The 25,024-nt window shown below is 41.4% G+C and overlaps 1 protein-coding gene across 1 annotated transcript in view; it reads left to right on the forward strand.

Moving 5' to 3' along the window:
* LOC142097880 (aldehyde oxidase 1-like) overlaps positions 1-25,024 on the forward strand; it is a 128,749-nt gene that overhangs the window by 78,402 nt on the left and 25,323 nt on the right. Inside the window, exons 22-28 of the mRNA XM_075180107.1 lie at positions 7,611-7,744; positions 15,363-15,450; positions 15,544-15,630; positions 15,912-16,103; positions 16,817-17,044; positions 17,463-17,558; positions 18,754-18,882. Of these exons, the coding sequence (XP_075036208.1) occupies positions 7,611-7,744; positions 15,363-15,450; positions 15,544-15,630; positions 15,912-16,103; positions 16,817-17,044; positions 17,463-17,558; positions 18,754-18,882 (954 nt within the window). The remainder of the gene's footprint in view (positions 1-7,610; positions 7,745-15,362; positions 15,451-15,543; positions 15,631-15,911; positions 16,104-16,816; positions 17,045-17,462; positions 17,559-18,753; positions 18,883-25,024) is intronic.

The following is a 25,024-nucleotide window of genomic DNA, read 5'->3' on the forward strand; positions in this document are numbered from 1 at the left end:
ATAGCCTGATAACTAGGAGTACTGTTTTTTATTGAGGGATGTCATGACACAACCCGCCTGGGCATGTGGTTGTGAAATGGATAATTAAAACAAAACCACCTTGTCCAGAGACTGTTTAAGACCCCATGGGGCCCTAGGCAAGATACTGGTTCTGGTCTCCCTCCATCTCTACAAAAATACCTTAACATACACTACATGGCAAAAAATAAGTTTGGCTATTTCAGCTACACCCATTGCGAACAGGTTCATAAAATCATACATACAGCCATGCAGTCTCCATAGTTAAACATTAGCAGTTGAATGGTAATATTGAAGAGCTTTCAATGGACACCACCTTTCGAAGTCTGCTCCTCAAATTTCTGCCCTGCTAGAGCAACTGTAAGTGCTGTTACTGTGAAGTGCAAACGTTTAGGAGCAACAGCTCAGCAGTAGCCCACTGAGTGCATAAAAATAGTAATGATTGTTGCAGCAGAGTAAGAATAAGTTCCAACCTGCCTCTAAGAGAAACATTGACACAAGAACTGTTTGCCAGGAGCTTCATGGATGGGATTTCATGGCATCAAAGCTGTCATTGAAATACAGTTGAAATATTTCCAATCACGCTTTATCTGCCTGTCTGAAGGACATTGTGGGTTTGGGAGATGCCAGCCGAATGCTTCCTACCCTAATGCATAATGCCACCTGTAAAGATTAATGGTCTGAGGCTGTTCTTAGCTTGGGCTGGGCACCTTGGTTCCAGTGAAAGGAAAACTTAATGCTATAGCATACAATAATTGTAGCGGGCAAGTCTTCAAACCGATATATAAGCAACCCAGACCATACCTCGCTTAATAACCCACTTAAGACTGCCTTTTGGCCTAATGTAACATTTGTCACAATTTTTAATTTAGGTGGACAACAAAGTCCCACATTTCCTATCAGCAGTATTGGGTCTAAACTAGAGATGAGCGGGTCCAGAATTTGTAAATCAGAACCCCCCCGAACAGTGCCGATCCGAGCCCGGATCCGAGCACTGTTCGGGGTTTCCTGCCGATCACGAACCTCAGAACGAGGCAAAACCTCGTCATCACGCCGTCGGATCTCGCGAGATCCGACTCCACCCACTCCTTAATTGTAATGATTGGTAGAGCATGCAGACTCCGGGGGAGGGATCTCACACTGTGACTGGAGGAGGGGGCCAGGCTTCCAGCGAAGTGTACACTGCAGCCGAGGCAAAGCAAAGAGTGCCACTGTCTCGATGGGAACTCTTCTCCATGGGACATTACAGTAAGTGTGTCATCTCTTATGTGCTGTACTAGCTGAAATCTGCTATTATTTGCTGAGAGAAAATGGTGTTCAGCAAATTGCATTTTTTTACTTCATAGCTGGTTTATAGGGTAGGTGATAATACAATGTGTGCTTACTTTCTCAGTGCTTGTGCTGTTGTGCTCGTGTCTCAGTGTAGCTTGTTTGTAGAGGGTCAGTGTTTTGTAGTATTTGTTGTATGCTCCAATGTGACTCGCTTCTTTATTTCCCTCATAAATGGTCTCTTCTGGTGCATTTCTGATGTGCAGTGAGTGCCAGTGTCTATTTCTAAGACATGCTTGGGGTCACGGAGTAGAATCCTGGCAAGTGATTGGGAAAAATCTGCCTGCTATTAACTCCCAAGTTAATGTTTTGACTGAAATACTCAGGGTCTTCAAATTTGCTTTAATCCTTATTAGTGTCACAGAGGCTTCATATTTAATTAGGAAGTGCAAGACTGACTTAGTCTTGATGGGAAATGCTTTTTTGTCCAAACTTCAAGGTTCTGTTCTATTTTAATACCAATGAGATTAATAATCTGTATACTTTGTCACTGGGGGACAGACTGTATCATAAATATTTATGACATGACGTTTTTTTTTTGTTTTAGCAAATTTTAAAACTTACTTGCGATCACTGTATACAATAGTCACATTTTGTAGGATCATTAGCATTATACGTTGCTTGCTGAAATATTTATTTTAAATTAAAACAAGAACATGCATTTCTTGCAAATGCATTCAATGTATAAATGCATTCTATAGCTACGTGTTTATTTATGTAGCATCATGAGTGGTGTGCAGCATTTGCTAAACTAGTACAAAAATAAGACGGTGATAATTATTATATAATAGAATAATAATAGAATAGGAGACGATCAATGAGTGCAAAGGAACAGAAATATTTTGATATTTAGGAATATATTATAAATAAGACTTGATATTAATAATCTGCAATTGCATTTTATATTTCATTATTTGTCTATTAAATTATTATTAGGAAAGACTGAGAGTTTGGAAAGTTCTGTGGCTTTCATAATCATGCACATTATGGGGCCATTTTATGGTAATATTCTCAATATGCCATAAAAAAGGCTTACACGAGATGCATAAATGATTGATAAATAGAAACATAGACAGTTACTGTATGTGGATATAAAATAACATAGACAGGAATAGTTTGTATGAATATGATTTTGTTGTATCCTGAGGCATTGCCATAGGAACTACTTTCTAATAGGTAAAAACAGATATGTTCAGAATAGACTGGAAATGAGTGGAAATGAATGTTATTGAGGTTAATAATAGCGTAGGAGTGAAAAAAAACAAAAAAAAATGGATTTAAGCACTTTTTATGCTTTTCTAAAAATAAATCAGAACCCAAAAATCTTTCGTCAGGTGTTTTGGCAAAAAAATCAAAACCCAAAACCTCAAGCTAATCAGAACCCAAAACCCAAAACCCAAAACACTAAAAGTGGCCGGTGCACACCCTTAGTCTAAACTTACACATCAGTTCAGTTCAAAAAAACAATCCTTACCCCTTAGACATGCGACAAAGTTAGATGCATCTTCAAGATATGCCTTTTATGAGGCATATCTTTGCTCATCCCATAGGCCTGATGCAAGTTGATGGTGTTTTTTTGTGGCAGGCATATCTATAGGCTAGAATTTAAAATTGCACACATAAGCTATGCGACTCGAAATACAGCCGCAGAAACATAGATATACTAGAGATGATCCTAGAAAAAATATGGGCGTTATGGACCAATAGATAATGCTAATCTGGATCGCAGCTCACCAAATATTGGGACCTGTACCCAAAATCAATAACAGGAGAAAAAAAGGGAGGGCTGGGAAAGCGCTGATACCAGATAATGAATAAATTTTAATAAAATGTCGTATATTCAGCGTATAGATTAACATGATAAAACATAATAGATCAAATAAATTAATATTCATATAGAAAAATACAATCTGGGGTTAGATATTGGACATTACAAGTCACGTGATTGGGACAAAGTTACATTCAGGTGTTTGTCTAATTGTACTTATAGTCTTTTTACTGCGCTCAGTATGAGCCAAGTCTTTATTACCTCTGATGAAACAGCATGTACTGCTGAGAAACTCATCAGGCCATAATTGCAAGTTGCTCATTTTATTTGGATTGCTTTCTTGGAGATCTACAACCCCGGGGTTTGGAATTCATTGTTTAGACTTGTGAATCGACATCTATTTCTCATTGTCACTCCAGTTTCCTATGAGGAAGGACATTAAAACTCCATTGGATAAGTATTACAAATTTATCCTATTATATCTGCCTTACTTGGTGCTGTGGATTGTCCCACCATTCCTGAGGGTTCTGCATCTCTACAGCTCATTACACCATCTGGCTGAAATAACAACCTTGTTACCAATAAGGAGTTCTCTAGTCTATTTTCCTATTGCAATGACTATATGGAAACACTTTCTTGAAGGTTCATTGAGTTTATGAACATTGTGCTATACTGCGATACTAGATACCGTTTATATCAATATCTTAATTTTTAAATTAAGTATTTAATATTCTATATGAAACCACTGTTATGAATATAATTCATCATTGACATGTGTTCTAACTCCAGATTGTATTTTTCTATATGAATATCAATTTATTTGATCTATTATTTTTCATCATGTTAATCTATATGCTGAATATGACATTTTATTAAATTTATTGATTATCTAGTATCAGCGCTTTCCCAGCCCTTCCTTTTTTCTCTTCTACTAGAGATGATCACTGACCCTCGTGTTTTGGCAAAACCGCTCTCTCATGTTTTGGTTTTTGGATCTGTATTGTTTTGAAAAATTGCTGAAATCATATAATTTGGCTTTTTTTTTTATTTGTTCCTACATTATTAACCTCTAACACTAATTTCCAGTCATTTTCAGTCAATTTTGAACACCTCACAGGTCACAATATCTTCCACTTTCGGCCAAAGAATGCAGCGAGCTGGCTGGATACTAAGCAACAGAGCAATGGCACAAACACACGACAGTTCATGGCACATGTAGGAAACATTGCCACACAGCAGTAGATGAAAGTAAAAGTCCTGCAAAATATTGAATTTTAAAAAACACATGCACACTTTAACAAACCAAGCACTTCAGCGAAAAGGAATGCCAGTTTTGTGGCTGAAGTGCTTGGTTTGTTTGGGCACCCACAAAACAAGCTACCAATAAGCTTAAAGCAGATAAGCCTCCAGTGCTGTTAATGAACTCTACAGTGGAAAGTAATGCGCCAGTGGAAGCAGTTCTTGCCAGTAATAAGGCCGTTGCCATGCCTGGGCATAAGACCAAAAATTCCATCTCTTATGTGTGGAATTATTTTTCCCCAAATCCTGACAACAGTTGTCTAGCCATTTGTACCATTTGTAAAGCCAGTCAGTAGAGGTAGGGACCTTAACCATCTAGGAACCTCATCCATGTTATGCCCTTTGAAGCGAGTTCATGGCAAGCTCTAGGGAAAATCAGAAACTTATGCTAAAAATAACAAGCAGTCCAGCATCAGCTAGCTCCCTTTTTTTCTCAGCTAGACCCAAGCACCTGCAATCTACACCTAACAAACAATCTACATCTACATCAATATCCTCACTAGTGATCGGAGTTAGTCCTGCATCCAAGTTGCTAAGGCTAGAGGACTCTTCCCCTATTCAGGAATCCAAGAAGAGTCTTTGAGCAAAAGGCCCGCTGCTCCTGCTGCTGGGGGTGGATCTTCAACCCAGAAGCAGACCAAGAAGAAAACTACTAGTAGTTTACAGCAATTGACTGTTAAAGAATTCTTTGCAAGAGGAAGTAAGCAAGTGAGCTGTTACCCAGTCACACAGCTAGTATTAGATCTGCGTCCAATTTATACCATTAATGCAGCAGGTTTTAGACAATTGAGGTCCTGTGTACCCGTTACCAAATTCCATCTCGACACCATTTTACTAGACAAACTATTCCTCACCTCTACCAGAAGGTTACAAAAAAGAAAATTATTGGGCTACAAAATATCATTCTACCCACTGTACACTTAACCACAGATATGTAGACAAACGGAACTGGGCAAAGTAAAAATTATGACTGACAGCCCACTGGGTTAGTGAATTGCCTTCAGCAGCAGGAACAGCAGCAGCATCTAAGAAACAACACCAGGGGGTAAATGTATCAATCTCCATTTTTGTCAACTCGCGGGAGTTCGGCGAGATGACAGCTTAAATTTAAAGTGGCGCTGCCTTGTAACGGGAAACTTCCCTTTACAAGGCAGCGCCGCTTTAAATTTAATCTGTCATCTCGCCGAACTCGCGCGAGTTGACAAAACCGGAGATTGATACACTTACCCCCAGATCTTTCACAGGCAGGCTACTCTGTGTATCGCCTGCTTCACAAAGAAGCATAGCATTGACAACCTGTTTGAAAACCTAAGGGATGTCATTGCAACATGCCTTATCCCACTTGGACTCTCCTGAAGACGTGATTTCTGATAACGCCATCAATATTGTTGGAGCATTACAGCGGGGAGAATTCCAGCACATTCCCTGTTTTGCTCACACAATCAACAGAGCTCTTTAAAAAACGACAGTGACATGCAGGTGATGTTGTCTGTGTCCCGAAATATTTCGGGTCATTTTTGGCATTCTGCAACAGCATATAGAAGATTCCTTCAGCTGCAAGAAGAATTGAATTTGAGGGAATGTACTTTAGTCAAGCGCAGTGGAGAATAGGTTTAAGAACTGTCTTCTTTCTTTCCAGCTGACCCAGATCTGAAGAAATTCAATGAACTCCTGGTCAGCAAACTGACAGCTCAATTGGTACATGACACAATGACGTCTTCTCCCTCAGTTTCTGTGGCAACTGCTGCTAGGAAAACACTTGGCTTTCCTAAGACGCCCAGTGGTGATGCAGATGAGTCGGCACAACATTTTGACATTTGGTTTGGTCTAAAAGAATTGCCCAAAATTCTTGACAGCTCTGTCGTAAAATGAACTACAAATTCCATGAGGAAGGCCATTACCGGCAATTACATCAAAGTACAGAGACTTATGTAATGGTAGATTCTAGCAGGAATGAAATATATTGTGTGAGGATGATGTGAACACTGATGAGGGTGAGGAGAATGACAGTGCAGATTGCAGGTGCTGGGATCTAGCTAAGAGAAGGGAGCTAGCTGATGTTGGTATGCTTGTTAATATATTGGTTAGAATGGCATGTTGGCAACTTTGTTTTTCTACAGTAAACTTTCTCTTTATTAGAGAGGTGTTTTGGTTTTTTTCTCTTTACCAATGTACAACTTGTTTTCTTATTGATATCCGACATTGCACCAATGACGTCTTGCCTCGATTTCAGTTCAGAGGAAGTGCGACTGTACAGAGCCGGCTTGGCTCGGTACTCGGATTGCCTAAGTTTGTGGGGGCTCGGTTTTCAAAAAAATGAGCCTGAGCATCCCTAAGATATACAGATCCATTTTTGTGTCTACAAAGTCACAATATTGGTCCTAAGTGAGCGCAAAGCAAGAAAGAGTACATTTTCTCCTGGACAAACCATGTTACAATGCAAGGGGTGCAAATTAGTTTATTTTGCACATAAGTTAAATACTGGTTGTTTTTTCATGTAGCACACACATACTTGATAGTTTTGTTTTTTTACACTGAAATATAAAGTTGATCTAGGACATGTCCTTCCCCAACTATAAATCTGCCATCACATTTTAAATTTACCTCCCCTCTAATGCAATATGGTTTTGCCCAGCTGCAAAGTTACTCCTTTTTTATGCTTTGGTCACTTTAATGACTCGGGCACATTATGTTTAACACTAAATAAAACATTGGTGTTCTATAATTGTCATGATACCATTTATAAATCTAATTTCCAAAAACTGACAAGCTCTAAAATGTCGCTACTTTTTACATTTTCTTTCTTGCCAACCCCATCCCTGTGACAATACTACAAGAGATATGTTGGTAAGCTAAACTGTTTTACAACTGATTTTATTGCTCTTTTGTTCAAGAACCAAAATTGATTCTTTGCATAAATTAACTTTTTTTCTGGAACATAGCTGATATATGGTATTCCATCAATAATTTTTGCATATGTACATATATTAATAAACAATAGTGACAGTGCCTATTTCTTTTTGAGCTTATGGGATACCCATTGAAGGTATCTACTCACAATTCTGGAACAAAGTTGTACATGGCAGTTTCAATGTATTTGTTTTTAACAGGTGCATTTAAGCACTAATAAAAGCTACAGAAAATATTTGTGGTTTTGCTAGAAATATGTTCTTGATGCTCTTGGTTTTATTTCCAGCTTTCAGTGGCTTCAGTCCTTAATGTCCCATCCAACAGGATAATGTCTCATGTAAAGAGAGTTGGCGGAGCATTTGGAGGCAAGATTACCAAACCAGGCATCTTTGCAAGTGCAGCAGCAGTGGCAGCCAAAAAGTGAGTGGTGCATATACAAACTAGCATAATTATACATTTTGTAGTTTTAAAACTGCAAAGGTATAATTATCCTTTTCTCTATCCTACCACTGGGGGACACTGCGTTACCTTGGGGTATAGTAGGTGGGACTCGAGTTAGGCCCTTATAAACTTGTTTGTTTCCCTGACTCCTCACCAACTATGCCCCTCCTCTGTAGCTGACTTCAGTTGTTGTAATTGCCTTCTGGAGAAAGGTCACTTCTGTATAGGCTCCTGCCTATACTTAGTTTAGCATTAGGTTTTCCTGTTTTTATTTTTGTTCCTTTTCAGGTGCAGCGCTGAACTCCATGCCAAGACCCAGAGGAGTGAATAGTCCCAGTGATTCCTTCACTCTTGAGTTCCAGCGCAGGTAAGCAGCTCTTCAGCACGCTTCCCTCGCACCTCTTCCGGCAGTCTACCCCTAGAAAAAAACAAGCAAAGGGGCCATGTTTTATTTTAAAGTATGCCTTTAAAGGCAGCTTTATGTGGGGAATAGATATATTTATTAATTTCGGCCTTATAGATGGCCGCGGCCATGTTTAAACATGCTGGCGGGAGTGAAGGTGTCTCAGCCTCTCCTCTCCGCCCCCAGACTTGCCGGCAGCCTCCCCCCCCTCCTCCCCCCCTAGACAACGAGCAGCGGGGGAGAAGGACAAGAATCGCTCTCTCAGGAGGCGATTACATTTGTCAGTGAGACCGCACGCACCCTGGGCATGGCAGCGCGGCGGTTCTCACTTCCAGCGGCTACAGACATATTTTGAATATGGGCTGAGCGGCGGTGAGCAGAGGCGGACATGTTAGGAGAGGGGAGTGCACCTCCCCCTCTCTCTCTCCCTAATGGCGCGAATGGCGGCCATCTTGGATCCGGAGCGCACACATCAAGTGCATGCTGTTCCTGACTCCTGCCTCTCTTCACCGGGTAATGTAGTATCGTTTTTAATTCTGTTTTTAAACGATTGTCAGCCTGTTTGCCACACAGTTAGGACCTTTCTTTCAGGATCTTGTGACTGTTGTTTATATTATAGGATTACCTATTAGACATGGTAGTTTTCTATCCTCCTGTGACATATTTTGATTTTCAGGCAGATGTACATTGATATGGGAATACATATCTGTATGATATTCCATATGGTTACTGTGGATGGACTTTTTCCATAAGTCTGGTAAAGGGAGTTCCGTATATATATACAATCCCTTTTGCTGCGTATAGCCTGTGTTCCCAAGTATTGTGGTTAACTTTTATACAGTTTTCCAAATATGCGGTATGTCTGAGGAATTACCTAAGGGGAAATAAACACGCTGTTTTATATGCTCTACATTATTTATGTGGCCCAAAAATAATATACAGTGTTATCCAGTGGTAGGCTGGTTGGTCTGTATTGCATTATGTGCGTAAATGTATATGTGTATGTGTACATCAGGATCTGGGGCTCATCTGATATTTACACTGTTTTGAATATATGGTGTTGTGGGTTCAATCTCCCTAATAGCACATATATATATATATTACCTGTTTAAAAGATAGAACAGATTTATTCTGTGTCTTTTTTCTTACTGTTGTATCAGGTTACAATAGGTGAGTCTTCCAGGAGTAGAATACTCGCTGGTTGGCATACTCAAAAAAATTATATATATATGTATTTATATATATATATCTATATGTGTCTTCAAATTAATTGTTAGACAATCTTATTTCCTGTTACTTTGTCTTCCATTTCCTTATGTTTTCTAATAAAAAGATCAACTGGGAAATAGGAGTGACATTATATATGTGCGAAATGTAATTTTTAAATTATCTTTTCCACAGCCTAGCCCGAATGCCTCGGCACAGACTGCGACGCTAGGGTCTACAAACAGGGTGCTCCCATTTCGGTGTCAGCTGTTTTGCAGAAACAGGTCTGGTCTAAATCACTGTCGCTTCTGGTGGCCGAACGCATTAAGGTGATTTTTAAATTCGAAATGGTACGTGAGTATACCCTTTTTCATGCTTCTACACATGTTTACACTGTGCTGGTTAAGCACCCACACAACTTATATCTGTCCGCTACCACAGAAGCGGCATTACGCTGTTCAGGTATAAAACCATCCGGACAAATATACTGTTGTTCACCATCTTCCACAGATGGAGAGGATTTTATCTTTGACTGTTTCCACAGTCATAATAGGGATGTAGTTCATTCCTCACCAGAGGATGTCTATCTCCATCTTCTTTTACTATCAAGAGGAATATTCTTGCTGATTACACTCACAAGGTGGATAATCCCAGATTAAACTGTACACAGTTTTTGCATTTGCAAGACAACAGTCTATTCTTGATTTTTCAATTGTCAACCTAAGCCTTAGTGACACCCTAGTTGGGAAAATGTTTTTCCTCATATCTTAAACTCGGTGTCTGTCTTTTGTCAAAGACCAGGTAAACAGTAATAGACTGGCTATATTTTCACCTCCCCTAACTCTCCAGAGTCAATACAAGGGAGGTATTCCCTGTTGGTGACACGCCGGCGGGAGCAGACAAAGAGGTCCTCCTACACAGAGCAGGGGCTGGTATAGGGGTTTATCTAGTGGCTTTAGGACAGAATAAGTGCTCTAGCCTTTATTCACGTGAAGGGTTAATTGGGCACCCAGCAGCATCATAGCTGGTAGGCATACAGCTAGTCAGCCATGATATCTATAGTTAGCCACATGCTTACAGGACTACGTTCCAGTATCGGATCTCTCAGTTTGCACTATTACAAATGAGTATCCAAAGGCTTCTGGTGGTAGGTGTGCTTTCTTTTTTTTATGTCAGCGACACCAGGCCATGATGTTTACTTGTTCAATCCTTTGATCCTCTCTGTTGATCTGAGGTCAGGGTGCCACATCCCGAGTCAGGCTTTGCCTTACAGGGGTGGTTATAGTTTATGTACTGTGGCAATCGGGTAAACATTCATAGGTTTGGGGACATTCCCCGGTGGTGGAAGTTATTTATTACACCCAACGCTTAGCTTACAGCTAGACGTTTTCAGCCAGAATTTTATACTGGCAGCCTCTCAGCAAGCTGCAGGGCTTCATTATTGGGTTCACAAGGGGTCTCTTTGAGCCTACCCAGGTCTTCGCTTATTCTACCACACTAGAAGCGTTGGCTTATGCCTTAAATTCTGGATTGGGGTTTTCAGTAGCTTACTACTGAAGAACACACTCCTCTCTTCTACACAGTTCCAAAAATGCTCCTGGCAGAATTTCCTTTCAGTAACAGGAGTTTCTGTTTTGCAAAATAGGATAACAAGTTTCTACTTGTATCTTTGGCTCTCCTTATTCTGAACATCTCCCATGTCTCAACAGGGAGATTTTCATCAAGGAAGGCTGTTTTCATTGTTTTGGACTTGCATAGCACCCCTTTGCACTGATTCACTAATTTACCTGTTGGGTGGTGCTTAGTCACATTGTTTTTATTAGTGAGTCAGTTGGTCTTCTTGTACAGAAGGTCAGAAAACCTGTAGAGATTCGGTCTCAAAATGCAGTGCTGTTGCATATGCAATTCCCGTATCCTAATGCAGGATAAGGGTCGACCTGTGTATGGTCGGAGGGGTGTTCCTTGTGCCATACTATGGGCCAAGCTAGACCAACTTATTATTATTATTGAGGGCCGAATGCCTTAGCAATCAATCCTTTAACAGGTAGAGTGGGTCACCTCAGGGTAATCCTTTGTGCTCTCCTGGTTAGGTTATAGGGCTCTCTGAGAGGAAGCCCAGGTTCTTTTCACATGTTAACCTGTTTTCTCTATCGGCTCTCAATCTATGACCCTCAGGTGGATTTGTCCATAGCCAGGTCGGGTCTCCCTAGAACTTAGGGGGTGTACAGGTGATTCACAGGTCCAATTCCTCGTGGGGGTTCAAGAGTTTCTAGGAGGGGGCGCATCCCAGCTAGTCTGATGGTCCGCCATGTGTCTCGCTAAGCAGTGTTCTACTGGTTTAGGGGACTTGTGTTGTCGTCCCTCCTCTCCCGGTTCCAGAGCGGCCTCATCTCGTAGTTCGGCTCTTTTTGTTTTCATCAACTGGTTTGATGCTGTGGCGTCGGATGGCTATCCTTTTCGGCTAGAGAATCCCTGCAGGGAGATGGTTGCTACCTTCAATTCAGCCGTTGAGCTTCTTCCTCAGCTGTTCTCTTTGGGCTAGAAACTATATTTGATTGGTGTAAATTCCTAGAATTTCACACGCCCCACTCAGCAATCTTTAAAAGGTTTTCTTTAACAGCTGGCTTCAATTGGGTCTCCGCCTTACTTCTTTCAGCGTGCAGCTTCCGTGGCTCTCTGTCTAGCTCAGCGGAAGGTTGTTTTGCTTAAGCGGTTTCTTCATGCTCAGCTCGCCTTTGGTTGGTTGTAGATTTCCAGGGAGTTTAGTTCTCGTCATCGGGAGGCTTGCTTTGGCCTCCGGTGACTCTCTGAATTAGTTAAGCTTTTAGCTCATGGTATGAGTGCTTCCTGGTATATATGTCAGGCTTATGTTGTTAACTCTCTATATGAGTGCTCCCTCAGATATCGCTGAGTTAGTTAAGCCGTTAGCTCATGAAATGAGTGCTCCCTTGTTTATCTTTGAATGCTTTAAGCAATGTATCAGTCAGGCGCGGGCTGGGACACTGCAGGCAGGGGGGCACACAGGCGGCGCATCTCATTACACGGGATGCGGCCGCGTTATTGATGACGCGGCCGCATCCCGTGTCATGGGATGCGGCCTCCTGTGCGCTGACGTGGCCGCATCTGATGTCATCAGATGCGGCCGCAGAAAAAAATGTGGAGAAATTACATCGGGTGGGGCGGCCGGCCGGCCTACCCCCGGCCCTAAAAATCTGACCGGCCCGGGGGGCTGATGCCCCCCTGCCCCCCGGCCCAGCCCGCCTCTGGTATCAGTGCTCCCATAGATATCGCTGAGTGGCTTAAGCTGTTGCATCAGTTTATATGGTGATGCTTTGGATATCACTGAGTGGATTGAGTTGTTAGCTCAATGCAGGCTGCTCACTTGGATGTCACATCTCGTAGGGGATCTGGGGCGAGAGTGTGTATGGCTCTTCCTCATTTTCTTTACCAGAAACTTAGTGGCGCGTTGTATGAGACATTATTGGTTATGACAATTAGTGCCTGCATTCCACTGACACAGAGATTGTAGTTCATCATTCTTGTGCCTCTTTTTTTTGTGTAACGTTTCTCCGACGGGAGATAGTTTGTGCTCTTGTACGCACAGTTCCTGTTTAGGAATTTAATGCCCATTTAGCCTCTCTAACGCTAAAGAGCGTAGGGGGGACAGGGTCTAGGTGGTCTCTTGCCACTGCATCACCACCAACATTCTGTCTGTACCCCTCTGCAGGTTCCAGTGACTTTTACAGTGCACTTTCCAGGAGGGTTGCAGCTTTTTGTACGCCACAAAAGCGTCATTCAATGGCGCTGTTGTACAGAGTGGCAGTGTCTGTTTCTGCTGCATACTGTTTCTTTGTTGCATGCCTTTGCATTCACAAATGCAGGGTTTTGAACACAAAACATTGCGCACAGCCGTTCCAGAGCATTCCCGCACTTTGACACAGCTTTGGTAGCTCCCCAAGGTAACGCAGTGTCCCCCAGTGGTAGGATAGAGAAAAGAGGATTTTTACTCACCGTAAAATCAATTTCTCTTACTACACTGGGGGACACTGCGCACCCTCCCTTGCTCTGAAAGTAGTGCTGTCTTTGGTGTTGCTTTCTGAATTGCTTTTTCTCTCTTCCTGGCTTGGTTATACAAAACTGAAGTCATTTACAGAGGAGGGGCATAGTGGGGGAGGAGTCAGGGAAACAAACAAGTTTATAAGTGCCTAACTCCAGTCCCACCTACTATACCCCAAGGTAACGCAGTGTCCCCCAGTGTAGTAAGAGAAATTGATTTTACGGTGAGTAAAAATCCTCTTATTACAATGTAAATGCTATGACTGTAGCTTTTATTATTGTATCCTACAAATCTCGCCTACTATTCTACAAAACGTGTACTATAGAAAGGCAGGTGTATAACTGTAGACCCCAAATCCCCATACAGGTGTACAAGCAACCAAGCTCAAACCCTGCCGTAATATCCCACTTAAGAATGACTTTAAGTGTAGGATCACATTTCTCTCAATTTAATTTAGGTGGGCAACAAACTCCCACATCTTCTATAAGCATTTTTAGTTCTGACTTACACATTGGTGCAATTCAAATAACAATAATCCATGCCTTTAGAGATGCTGCCAACTTTAAGTTTGATGCATCTTGCATCTTTTTTTTACCAGGAGCAGCGACACACTACAATTAAAGTTGCACGTATCTTAAGATGTATGACTCAAGATACAGCCGCAGAAATTATGGTGTACGGACACTTACGTCTACAAAAAAAAGGCTTACAACTTTATGTTCAACGCTAAATCAGGCCCAAAATTTAAGAGACTACTTTGAAACAGTGGTATTATAAAATAATCATTTGGTGCAATGAGGAGGCAGAAAAGTAAAACAAACATACAGAAGTTCAGCAACATTAGAAGATGTGTTTAGAAATGAGGAATTATCTGAACGGTTTGGAGCACACAGACCTCTTTTTCAATAACTATTTTTTCCCAAAATTGACCACCCATCAATGACTGTCATTGGTCTAAGGTTTGAATGTAATATCCAGGGACACTTGCTGGATAGGTACATGAAAGCACACCAGACAGTGTGCCACAAGCACCATCCATCCAGACATACTCACTGAACATAATGTAATTTTGAATTTTAAAAACATATCTTTAAGAAATATTAGCATATAGAGCCAAGGATAAGAATGTGGTACACACTTCATCTTTAAATACAGAATAAGAGAAACTAGACTATACTGTTTTACATTGAAAATGTGGACATTTAAAGGGACAAGTTTTAAAAACTTGGATGTTGCTGGAAATTAGGGAAGTTGTTATAATTAAACAGTACTTTATTTTCCCGTCTCATTATCTACGATAATACAGAAGTGTGGGCATTATAACAATCCAGGGAATGCTAATTGTGGGGTAATTATACCCAGTGCAGCACCCCAGTTTCACTGGTCTGTCCCCATCTCCTGTCTATGTCCATATGTCTTGCCTATTCCCTCTTCACATATCTTGTATCATTTCTGTCATTCTCCTATCTACTTCCCAATTCTTCCCCATATGTATTGTTTCCCCCTTGCCTACCTCATGTTCCTACTACAAAAGTCAGGATTGTCTCTTCCACGGTATGCACTTCTTCCTACTCAGCACTCAATGCACTCTTGTAACCAGACTGTGTGCATCAGTCGCCCCCAGCTTACCTCATTTGCAGTCTCTCAGCTTGGAGGTAGTTCTGCTCTGTGGTGGTTGACAACATGTACCAGACTAGGGAAGTGGGAAAATAGATGAGTGCGCTTTACCACTTCGCTGTCTTCAGGAAGACAAAAGAACTTACAAAATATACAGAATTTTAAAGTAAATATTTTGATAGAATTTTAAACTACATATAGCACTTCATATACCTATACATGTCTGATATGGTATATTCATTCCACTTTTGCTTACCTGTACTTCTACACAATTACAAAATTAATTAAATGCAAATTCTGCATTTTTGTTTCAGAACCAAAAGGCCTATTCGGTGTGTTCTAGAGCGCAATGAAGACATGTTAATGACTGCCGGTCGCCATCCTTTCAAAGGGATCTACAAAGTGAGTGGGATTTAATAAGGTCATTGTAGGTCACAAAATGTAGCCGGCAGACACTTCTGTCATTAACAGCCAAACTTTGTTATCTTGTCACAGGTTGGATATATGAATGATGGCAGAGTTGTAGCAGCTGATGTAACTTTCTACGCCAATGCAGGATGCAGCCCTGATGAATCTATTCTGGTAACACATTATACATAAATCTGTTTTTTCAATGCAAGATCTTTGCTATATAATTATAGTATGTTTTGTATTTTGCAGTGGTTTAAAGTGCAATTTGCTAATGTGTGGTAGTTAGTGTTTGTATATATGATGATGACAGCTAGGCATGCATGTACTATAAATAAATGTAATAGAGTGGGATAGACAATATTCTACATGACCCCTCTCCTGTCCTGTGTATGGTATCTGAGAATAACTCTATCCAATGAACACTGCAATTTGACATTATTTTTCCTTTTCAGGTGTTGGTAATTTGTCTACTTAAGATGGACAATTCTTACAGTTTTCCTAACCTGAATTGCCGTGCTATGGCTTGTAAGACAAACCTGCCTTCTAACACTGCTTTCCGAGGCTTTGGCTTTCCACAAACTGGATTGGTCACAGAGACTATAATGGATGCTGTGGCTGTAAAGTGCGGACTACCTCCCAACCAGGTGAAAGCTCAACTAAACAATTATCGTTTTCTTTTGGGGTTTTTTTTCAATTTTCTTTATTAGCTATGATTGCCCTACAGGGTAACAATCTATTCAAATAACCAATCAACCTTCCCATAATTCATCAAGTTTTCTAGTAGTTTTGACTGTGTTAAATATTTCCCATGTACATCTAGAGTGAGCAGCCTGCAGTTATTCATTTGGGATTAAATTATTCTGCCTATAGTTCTTAGCTACGTTGCAGCCAGTGACTCCAGAGAGGGCAAAAATGCCTGGAATGGGGTTTCATTGCAAATTGTAGATGTTTAAAATTGACAGGTTCTAGTAAATGCTATCTTGGAAATGCTTGTTTTCCCAAGTAATGAGAAGGAAAAGTACACCTGTCTGTCAAGAAGTATTTGGATTTGGGAAGTGCCTAACAAATCTTGAGTGGTTAGTCTGCAGATTATTAGTTGCATATCAATGTAAACAGTAAAGTAACGCATTACAAGAGAAAATATTAGATTCTGGATGACACACGTTTATAGGTCAATATGTTCAGTAATTTGACTTATAATCAAAATATACTGCAATGATTTCTTGGGACAGTTCTTTATTTTGATTTCACTTATTTATCTATATTTTAGCACATTTGTATCTGTGGTGTTTGTATTTATAAGAAGGATGAAAATTACGGGTTGTCAGTTATTTGCTCCGTGTGTGATGTATGTTAGGTCCGAGAGAAGAACATGTACAGAGACATTGGTCAGACACATTATATGCAAGAGTTTGATTCTACCAATTTGATGCGGTGCTGGAAGGAATGTATGGAAAAGTCTTCTTACATCAACAGAAGAGTCCAAACACAAACGTTCAACAAGGAAAACTACTGGAAAAAGAGAGGAATTGCTATTATACCTCTCAAATTCACAGTTGGATTTGTTGAGAAACTATTTCACCAGGTCAGTGCAACAAGAGCTGGATTCTGATATATAGTATTTTATAAGGAAAGTGTCCTGTGTTTTGTTAATTCAACTTGCTGGCTCCATTTCTCCTTGGATCTACATTAGATATATTGCTGACTTTTAGCGATAGAAATTAGGCTATGTATTTTATATCCACTTTTATTTGCTGTACTTTTTTGTTTATGGATGTTATTGATGGTGTATTTTGTTACAATAAAGTATGCAAACCTACTTTATTGCACATTTGTGTTTAGGGGTGGGGGTGCCTGGAATATATTCAAGGCAATTAATGTCCAAAAGATGCTTAAAAACGAGCAAAAAATATTATTTGGCACTTTCTTTAATTTGTAGCAATTTGTATGTATGTAACGCCTATCAATTCATGTGTTTTCTTGTTATGGGTCTTTCTACTCAGGCTGCTGCTTTGGTTCATATCTACAGAGATGGGAAAGTTCTGGTCAGTCATGGTGGAGTTGAAATGGGGCAGGGTCTCCACACAAAGGTGATGCAGGTACGAGATTTCCTGAAGAGTTCTGTATGTTGTGATATCACTATATATTCAACTTTTTTTTATATTAATGAATGATCATTTAAATGCTCTTAAGTATACTCTGGTTATGCATGTTAAGACACCATAATCAGGCATATTAGGCTAATATAGTTCCATGTATGCAATGTATGTTATGAAGGATGATTAAAAAGTAATCAAATGCAGAACCACTAGAAAAGGTTGTTAAAATGTAATGTGAAAAAAATGTATTTCTTGCCCACTGAGTGGCATAATATGAATTGGGGGCACTTCATTTGCCATAATATGAACTTGATGTACAACTGTGTGGCATAATATCAATTGGGGGCACTATGGTGTGGCATAATATGGGGTTGCTGTAGCATGCCCTACGTTATAGATCAGGGGGGTGTCCTTGCCTCTTTCGTTTGTATTGGACGCCACAAATTGAGTGCAGCCCTGACCTTTTAGAAGTTTAATCCAGCTGTAACCAGAAGAGACAAGATATGGTGACTACTCTGTACATTTCATACTGCATTAATAATAATAAAATGTTTTCTCAATGTTTTGAGGGTTAATAGTAGCTCCTCATCAGTAGGATGCCACCTAACTGGTAGATGAGCTAAAAGAGGGTAACAGACTCTGGTTTGGAATGTACATGCACCATGTGTACACAGTATATACATGTATAGTCTACAAACCGATTCTTCATCTGATGGAGACATGTCCTCCTAAAGTGTATTAAGTGGATTAAAATTTGATTTGAGAGATTTTGGTATAATATATATGTATACACATGGTATGCTGATGCACCTGAAAATTTGTACAATATGAAATCCTGAAACTTTGTACTTTTTTACTATGCTTTAATAGTGTTTTCATGCTTTTGGAGCAGTGTATGTGTGTGTTTCAGTTTCTGGCTTTCTGCTTAATTCCTGCTACTTTACATCATGGCACTGTCACATATAGCCTTTACTTAGCTAATTTAACGGCAATAAATGTACTGTATCCTACAAGACCAGAACACTCTTCTGGAATACTGGGCTGCTGTGACAATTCCTGTGTTTCGTTTGGTAACTGGTGTGCTATCTCCACCCATTTCAAAACAGAAGACAAAGAATCAATACAAAAAGTGTTTTGACCCTTGTTATTAATATAAAACCTTAAATGTATCTAAATCTATTTTACCCTATACTAGATTGCAAGCCGGGAACTAAACATACCAATGTCATATATCTACATCTCTGGGACCAGCACAGTATCTGTACCAAATTCCATTCCATCTGGAGGGTCCATCAGCACTGATGTGTACGGGTTGGCAGTCAAGGTAATAGTTTGACTTTAATGTAGTCTTGGTACCACCAAGTCCGCTTACAACTCAATAATCAATCTGATGTTTGTATAATTAATCGCACCAGAAATTAGATTGTAAATCCACAAAATTAGATATAAAATAGATTGTAATTACAGTTTAATTTGACATTTGAAAGTGAGCAAAAACCAGTTCAAGAGGAAGTTTTTATGCTCATTGTCACCTGCAACATTGTTTGCTACCAAATAACACTCAACTTGAAGTTAAATAAGTCAACAAGCTTTCCATCCTTGGGGGATTTAATTGGCCACGAGGCGCTGCTGTATATCGCCTCGATGTCCAGCTGTACACATTGCTGGCCAATATAGTAAGGAAACTCCACTCCTTTTCTCATATCTTGTGAGATGCAAGGGAAAATGAGCTGAGATTTGAGCAAATACATTGAGGTGAACTGTGTCCACATACTGCTTAGGAGAATCATCAAATTGAATTTGCCACTTTATGTCTGAACATCAATGTAACGCATAGACTAGCTTCCAGAACAGGAACCTCGGCCCTTTCCTGAAGCCTTTAGCCAAAGTTGTTTCATCTGAATGTAGCTGCCTGGCACTCTCCACTTCTAACTGAACTGGAGTGCACATTCTGCTCTGTTAATTTTAATTGCCATATTCATATTCTTCTGTGGTCCAGCTCCTTGGTTCAGGTAATGATGACATAAGCATACTAGTAGGTTAATTTGCTGCTACTAAATTGCCCTTAGTCTCTCGGTCTGTGTGTATGTTAGGAGATTTGGATTGTAAGCTCCAATGGGGCAGGGACTGATGTGAGTGTTCTGTACAGCGCTGCACAATTAGTGGTGCTATATAAATAAATGATAAGTTTTTCCGGAGGAAGGACCCCCAACCTATTTGCCATCCTATTTGTTCTGTTTCCCATGTAACAATGCATAAAGGAGAGATATTGGATAACCATTTTTAAATGTGGATAAATGACAGGGAGAAAAACCATCCATTATGGTCAGTTTAATATGACTAGTTTATTAGACACAATATGGCTCTCATGTATTGGGAATGTTGTGCATTTTACTTAGTGTACTGTAATGAACATAAAAGCTAGCAAAACTGCAGTTCTTTGTACATTTTATGGTATCATTTGCAAAGTCTAAAATGTACAATGTGAAGTTATACTATACACAATATATGTAACACAGTGCGGGTGGTATGTCATCCTTGCATTTCTCCCCATTGCCCGAGTAGCTCACCACTTGGAGACAAAATTCTTTGCAAATAGCATGGTAATCAATTGTCACACAGACCTTGGTGCATTGTGGTCTCAAGAAAAATGGATGCTGTCTGATATAACTCTGTCTGTATTAGGCACAGGTTGTAAGCCAAATCTTAACTCAGCTGAAACTGCTGAAAAGACCTTTCCCCGGCACATCAGAGTGAACAAAGCATTTCTCATGTTTGTACTACATTACCCACTTCTAAACTTTGTTTTAGAAATTTTCACTTCGACCATTGGTAACACACAAACAAATACACTTGAGTGTCTGCTCTATATTTTTCAGTAAATGTGTCCTACTTGCATACTTTTTGGGATCTCCTGGAGAAGAGGTCCAATGGGCAAGTGTGGGGGGTGTAACAACTCTATTCACGTCATTACAGTCCTGAACCCCACTATGCAATAATGTCACATCTTGGGCCCCCACTTCGAACATGTCATGTAGCTTGGCCATGTGACCATGATGACTGAAATCTCGTCGTCATGCGTCCATCCAGCCCTCTTTACAAGAGGTGATGCGGGATCTCGAAGGGTGGTCTGAGTCCATGAGAATTACCCTGAATTCGGAAGTCTCTGGAGACATGAGAAGATAAATATTATATGTGGGGCAAACCTAACATGAAGAGGACATTCTTATGTAAGAAGTCAGGTGCAGTGCTTTTGATATTGATAATGTATGTATTGAAGTAAACTGGAAACATTTAAATAAAAAAGAAAACAAATACGTTCATGTGCCAGATAGATTTAATGTGGAACTTAAGATAAACTACTGTTCTGTTTAAAAGTGATCAACCCTTACAGTTGCAAAGTACTACGGAGTATGCTGGTACTTTATAAATAATTTTTGACAAATAGTTGCAAAATGCAACTACTATGGGCCCTGGGCAGTCTTATGGGAATTAGATTGTGTCCTGCATGCTTTTTCTGTGCCTGATTGCCTATTAAAATGCTGCTACTCCATAAATATCCACTGTAGAGCACTTATTAATATATAATATTAATATATACAGGATGCTTTATATACCAAATAATTGCAATAAAGAGCAAAAAATCTCCTTAATTTCTCTGCAATGAAGAGCAACAAGCATACACACTCCGCACAAATAAGGCCTTGGTCAGGAATTGAACTCATGACCCCAGTGCTGTGATGCATAGGAGGAGCTGCATGTGCCTGTGTCGAACAGTTTTTGCAGGGTATCTCTGTGTAAAGGCTGCCAAGGAGGATGTACTATTGTCTGGGGTTTTAAACATTTCTTTCATTCCTTTAAAAACGTATTTTGAAACTATTATTATTGTGCCACTGTCTTCTAATATTACCTATTGCTATACTTATTACTATTTTCTTGATATGATGATACAGCATAGATGCCCACTTTTAAGATTCCTCCCCCGGAAGATCCCGGGGAGACGGGGAGAAGTCATGTGACATGGGGCAGGAGGAGGGCGTGGTGACATTTCACCATAGCCCCGCTTAAAAAGCCGAAATTCACGGCATTGAATGGAGGGGACGGGGCTTAATAACGGGATTAAGCCCCGCCCCCTCCATTTACTGCCGTTAACTTCACCAAATTTCGTGAGTTTTGCCTACTCTTCCGGGACTCCCCAGGGAATTTCGGGACAGTAGGCAGGTATGTGATACAGTGCTTGTAGAAAATCATCATGCCCTGTCAAAATAATTAGCTTTTTGTCACATTACACCATGGAAATTTAAATCCAACATTTTCCAGCTTTATTTACACTAGGGGTGTGCACCGGCCACTTTTGGTGTTTTGGGTTTTGGGTTCTGATTAGCTTGAGGTTTTGGGTTCTGATTGGTTTTGCCAAAACATCCCACTAAAGGTTTTGGTTCTGATTTTGGATTCTGATTTTTTTTAAAAAAAGCATAAAAAGTGCTAAAATCCATATTTTTGGTTTTTTTTCACTATTATTAACCTCAATAACATTCATTTCCACTAATTTCCAGTCTATTCTGAACACATCACACCTCACAATATTGTTTTTAGTCCAAAAGGTTGCACCGAGGTAGCTGGATGTCTAAGCTAAGCGACACAAGTGGGCCGCACAAACACGTGGCCCATCTAGGAGTGGCACTGCAGTGGCAGACAGGATGGCAGTTTGCAAGAGTTTGCTAGAGGTGCAAGATGGAATTGTCCTTGGGCCCTCCCACCCACCCTGATGTTGTTGAAATAGGACATTCGCACTTTAACAAACCAATCAGGAACAGTGAACGTAGTTTAATCTCTGGTACTAATATTTCTGGACTGCAGGAACAGTGAATGTAGTTTAATCTCTGGTACTAATATTTCTGGACTGCAGGAACAGTGAACGTAGTTTAATCTCTGGTACTAATATTTCTGGACTGCAGGAACAGTGAAAGTAGTTTAATCTCTGGTACATATATTTCTGGACTGCAGGACTATCTCTGATCGAGATAGTGGAGGAAATTAATGCTCCCGTTCCGCCGAACGTCACTGGAGAAAATCCCGCTCCCTGGCTGACTTCCTCCACTTTAAATTCATCCTTTCATCCAACAGCTCTGCCCTCTCATTCGCTAAACAATCTTTCTTTAAATCCCTCATCTCTTCCCAGTCCTCTAACCCCCGCCGCCTCTTTGCCACCTTCAGCACTCTCCTGGCCCCCTCCCCTCCCCCCCCTCCCTCCTCCCTGACTGCCTCCGATTTCGCCTCCTTCTTCTCCTCTAAAATCGAGGCCATCCGACTTGAAATCTCCTCCTCCACTCTCTCTTCCACCCCTCCCACTCTTCTGTCCTCCTCCCCCAACCACCTTCCCCTCCACTCCTTCCGTCCCACCACCGGCGAGGAAGTCCACTCTTTCATTTCATCCTCCCTCCCCCCACTACCTGTCCCCTAGATCCCATCCCCTCCCACCTTCTTCGCTCCCTTTCCCCCACCACCTGCTACCACCTCGCTCACCTCTTTAATCTCTCCCTCTCCACTGGCATCTTCCCCTCCTCCTTCAAACATGCTCTCGTATCCCCCATTCTTAAGAAACCTAATCTCGACCCCACTTCTCTCTCGAACTATCGCCCCATATCTCTTCTCCCTTTTGCCTCCAAAATTCTCGAGAGGCTCGTCTGCAGCCGTCTCACCTCCTACCTTTCTGAATACTCCCTCCTTGATCCTCTCCAGTCTGGTTTCCGCCCCCTCCACTCCACTGAAACTGCCCTGGCTAAAGTCACCAATGACCTCCTCTCTGCTAAAGCCAGGGGCCACTTCTCCCTTCTCATCCTCCTTGACCTCTCTGCAGCCTTTGACACCGTTGACCATCCCCTCCTCCTTCACACCCTCCAGTCTTTAGGCCTCTCCGGCCCAGTCCTGTCCTGGTTCACCTCTTACCTTACTCACCGATCCTTCTCTGTCACCACCTCTGGGTCTCTCTCCCCCCCATCCATCCTGTGACAGACCCGGGCCTTATATTGAGAATATCGTGCCAACCCGGTCTGTCCTCAGTGGGCCAATTGAACAACCATGGCCCACTCTGTTATTAAATGCCGCCCGGTGGCCAGATCTGTTATTACTGTGGTGTCCAGAGAGGGAGGGGAGAGGCAGCTCACAGGAAGTGTGAATCAGCTGTGGACCCTGTGACATCAAAAAGTAGTGGAACGGGTTAAAAAAAGGAGGGTCAGGACCTTATCTAAAATCAGTAGGGGGTCTCTCCCTGTTTGCTAACTATTGTTCTAGCAAGTCTGCAACACAGTCTGAATGGCACCATCACAGCAAGGGGTGACCACTGATGTCATGCACTATTTCCACCCCGGTTACCACCCAAACTCTTCACACCACCAATCACAAGAGGACAGTGAGTGGGGGGGGGTGGTGAGAAGGGACCAAAAAGGAGCTGTCTGGGGGATGGGAGTGTTGTTGGAGAATCTGGAGACAGCAAGGACCTGTTAGAGAGTAACCGTATTCTCGCAGGGCCTTAAAGGAATGCTTGAGGCAGGAGCTTCTTGACAGAGATCGGACAGTGTACCTCTAGGACTGATTCTGTTACCACTCCATCGGGAGACACTCGCAGATTCTGGGGAATTGGTGAGCCTACATCCGTAGGGAGACTGATACCCAGGGTCCCACCAAGCTGGTGGAGAGTTGGCCGAGCGGCTGGGATCAGCAAGATACACAGACCCACCTTAAGGATCAGAAACCCTGGCCCACTTGGATTGTCAGCTGTGGATTTTATTACCAGGAGTTTGGGCCTGCTAGGACTCTGTGCTTGGAGGTAACCTGCTGGGGATTTTGTTGGGGAGTTTTACTTGCACTGGTGATTTTCTGACACTTGATATATTTGGCGGGGGGAACAAGTTTCTCCTTGGGGAGCACTGTTGTATTTTACTAAGTGTGTGCACTTTGTTTAATAAAAGGGATTATTATTTCTTTCCTGTCTCCTTACCTGTGTGACCTGTGAACCTAGAGGACCGGGTATCTAGAGAGCTTTGGTAATAACCCCGGTGTCCTCACAATTTTGGTGGCAGCAGTGGGATCACACAGTCCCAACGTTTGGGTAGAGCGCAGGGACTCGTATCCAGATACGGTCAGGCTCTGTAAGGACACAAGGCAACAGTCTGTCAGCACCAGTGTTAGTAAAAAAAAAAAAAAAAAAAACCCTAGCTAGGAAGTCAGCAGGAATGGCCACAGAAGCAGAGCAGATCAGCTTAAAAGCCACAGAGAGATTCTATATGAAAGCAAGGAAACAACACTTGCAGGGGTTCTGCAGAACCAAAGGGGTGGACTTTGATGACACAGACGTGCGTGAAGTTCTGGTGGCCAAACTAATGAAATGGGAAAAGGCCCACCCTGAGGAGATGGAAGAGTCAGAGGTGGAAGAGGAGGAGGCCAAAGACCAGCCACAGAGACCC

Source organism: Mixophyes fleayi, chromosome 7 (genome assembly GCF_038048845.1).
Source record: "Mixophyes fleayi isolate aMixFle1 chromosome 7, aMixFle1.hap1, whole genome shotgun sequence".
NCBI classification, from domain to species: Eukaryota; Metazoa; Chordata; class Amphibia; order Anura; family Limnodynastidae; genus Mixophyes; species Mixophyes fleayi.